The sequence below is a fragment of the Sander lucioperca genome, chromosome 16 (assembly GCF_008315115.2).
Source record: "Sander lucioperca isolate FBNREF2018 chromosome 16, SLUC_FBN_1.2, whole genome shotgun sequence".
Classification (NCBI taxonomy): Eukaryota; Metazoa; Chordata; class Actinopteri; order Perciformes; family Percidae; genus Sander; species Sander lucioperca.
The window spans coordinates 30,303,461-30,304,762 of NC_050188.1; the positions used below are offsets into that span (position 1 = coordinate 30,303,461).

The 1,302-nt window shown below is 39.3% G+C and overlaps 1 gene segment (V, D, J or C); it reads left to right on the forward strand.

Moving 5' to 3' along the window:
• Nucleotides 1-203: 203 nt before the first annotated feature.
• LOC116046430 lies at nt 204-861 on the forward strand. The segment is given in 2 exon segments: nt 204-318; nt 535-861. Coding segments are annotated over 2 exon segments (360 nt in total).
• Nucleotides 862-1,302: the final 441 nt, after the last annotated feature.

Consider the following 1,302-nt stretch of genomic DNA (forward strand, 5'->3'; position numbering starts at 1 on the left):
CAGAATCGACTTTCTGTACTTGCTTGGTGGAAACTAAATTAAGTTTTTATGACAAGATTTTACTATTCATCCGTAGCCCATTATGTAGTGAAACATTTAATTAGTCAAAGTAAAAGGGGAAACAGCATGACATGTTGAGGACAGCTACAGTTCACTGACTCTGTGTGTTTGCACGTGTCCTGCCTCTCTGCTCCCAGCCGTTAAGAGGCCAGTGTTGATCAGTGACTGTCCAGGACTTTCAGAGACACTGACACGCCGGCAGCACGATGATGATGTCACTGATTCTACTGCTGGCCACCCTGAGGCTCCTTGTTCAGGGTGAGACACTCTTCTGAAAACTTTGCTTCAGGATGCAACCAGGTTCACCTCAATGATGTTCTGCTATGATGGAGAAACACTGGAACAAGCAGCATTTACCTTCTTCCATCTCTTCTCCATGTTAAAGAAATGAGACTCTTCTGTTTGGATGTTGATCATCTTTCTCCAAGCTGGATTTGTCTCAATAACCCTTCTGCTCTTGTTCATGTTTTCCAGGTTCATCAGGAGAAATCATCCTGACTCAGTCTCCTGGATCTCAGTCTGTTGCGCCAGGACAGTCTGTCTCTATCAGATGTAAAGCCAGTTCAAGTGTTACCAATGACTTACAGTGGTACCTTCAGAAACCTGGAGAATCTCCCAACCTCTTGATTTATAATGCTCAAACCCTTCAGTCTGGAGTTTCAGATCATTTCAGTGGGACTCAGTCTGGAACTGACTTCACTCTGACCATCAGTGGAGTTCAGACTGAAGATGCAGGAGATTATTATTGTCAGCAGGATTACAGCCGCCCGTTCACACAGTGATACAACGTAGTACAAAAACCTCCTCAGCTGGAGAGGAACTGATCTGAATGAACAGCTGCAGAAACCTACATAAACAGAGACACTTTAGAAGTTTGACTGATACTGAAGTCTATATAACTGAATAATGTCAGGAAATACTGCTCATACTATAGTAAGATATAATAGTAATCTTGTTGAAAAAGTGTAGTTAACAGTGTATTTAAAATCAGATCAAACTATATCTGAAAAGTAGAAACGTTAATAAAGCTAACACCAGTTTGTTTAGCTGTGAAATCAAATATTCATTTCCATTTTAGTGTTTAAGTAAATTTTCACATTCAAATACAATTTGAAATTTATGTAAGTTATATTCAAGTCAGTTTATTTTCCAACACACCTTAAGACATAAAATGTTTTAATGAACTTGTGTTGACAGTGAAATGCATATGTAATGTGATATTTTGAGATCACAGCTGATGAT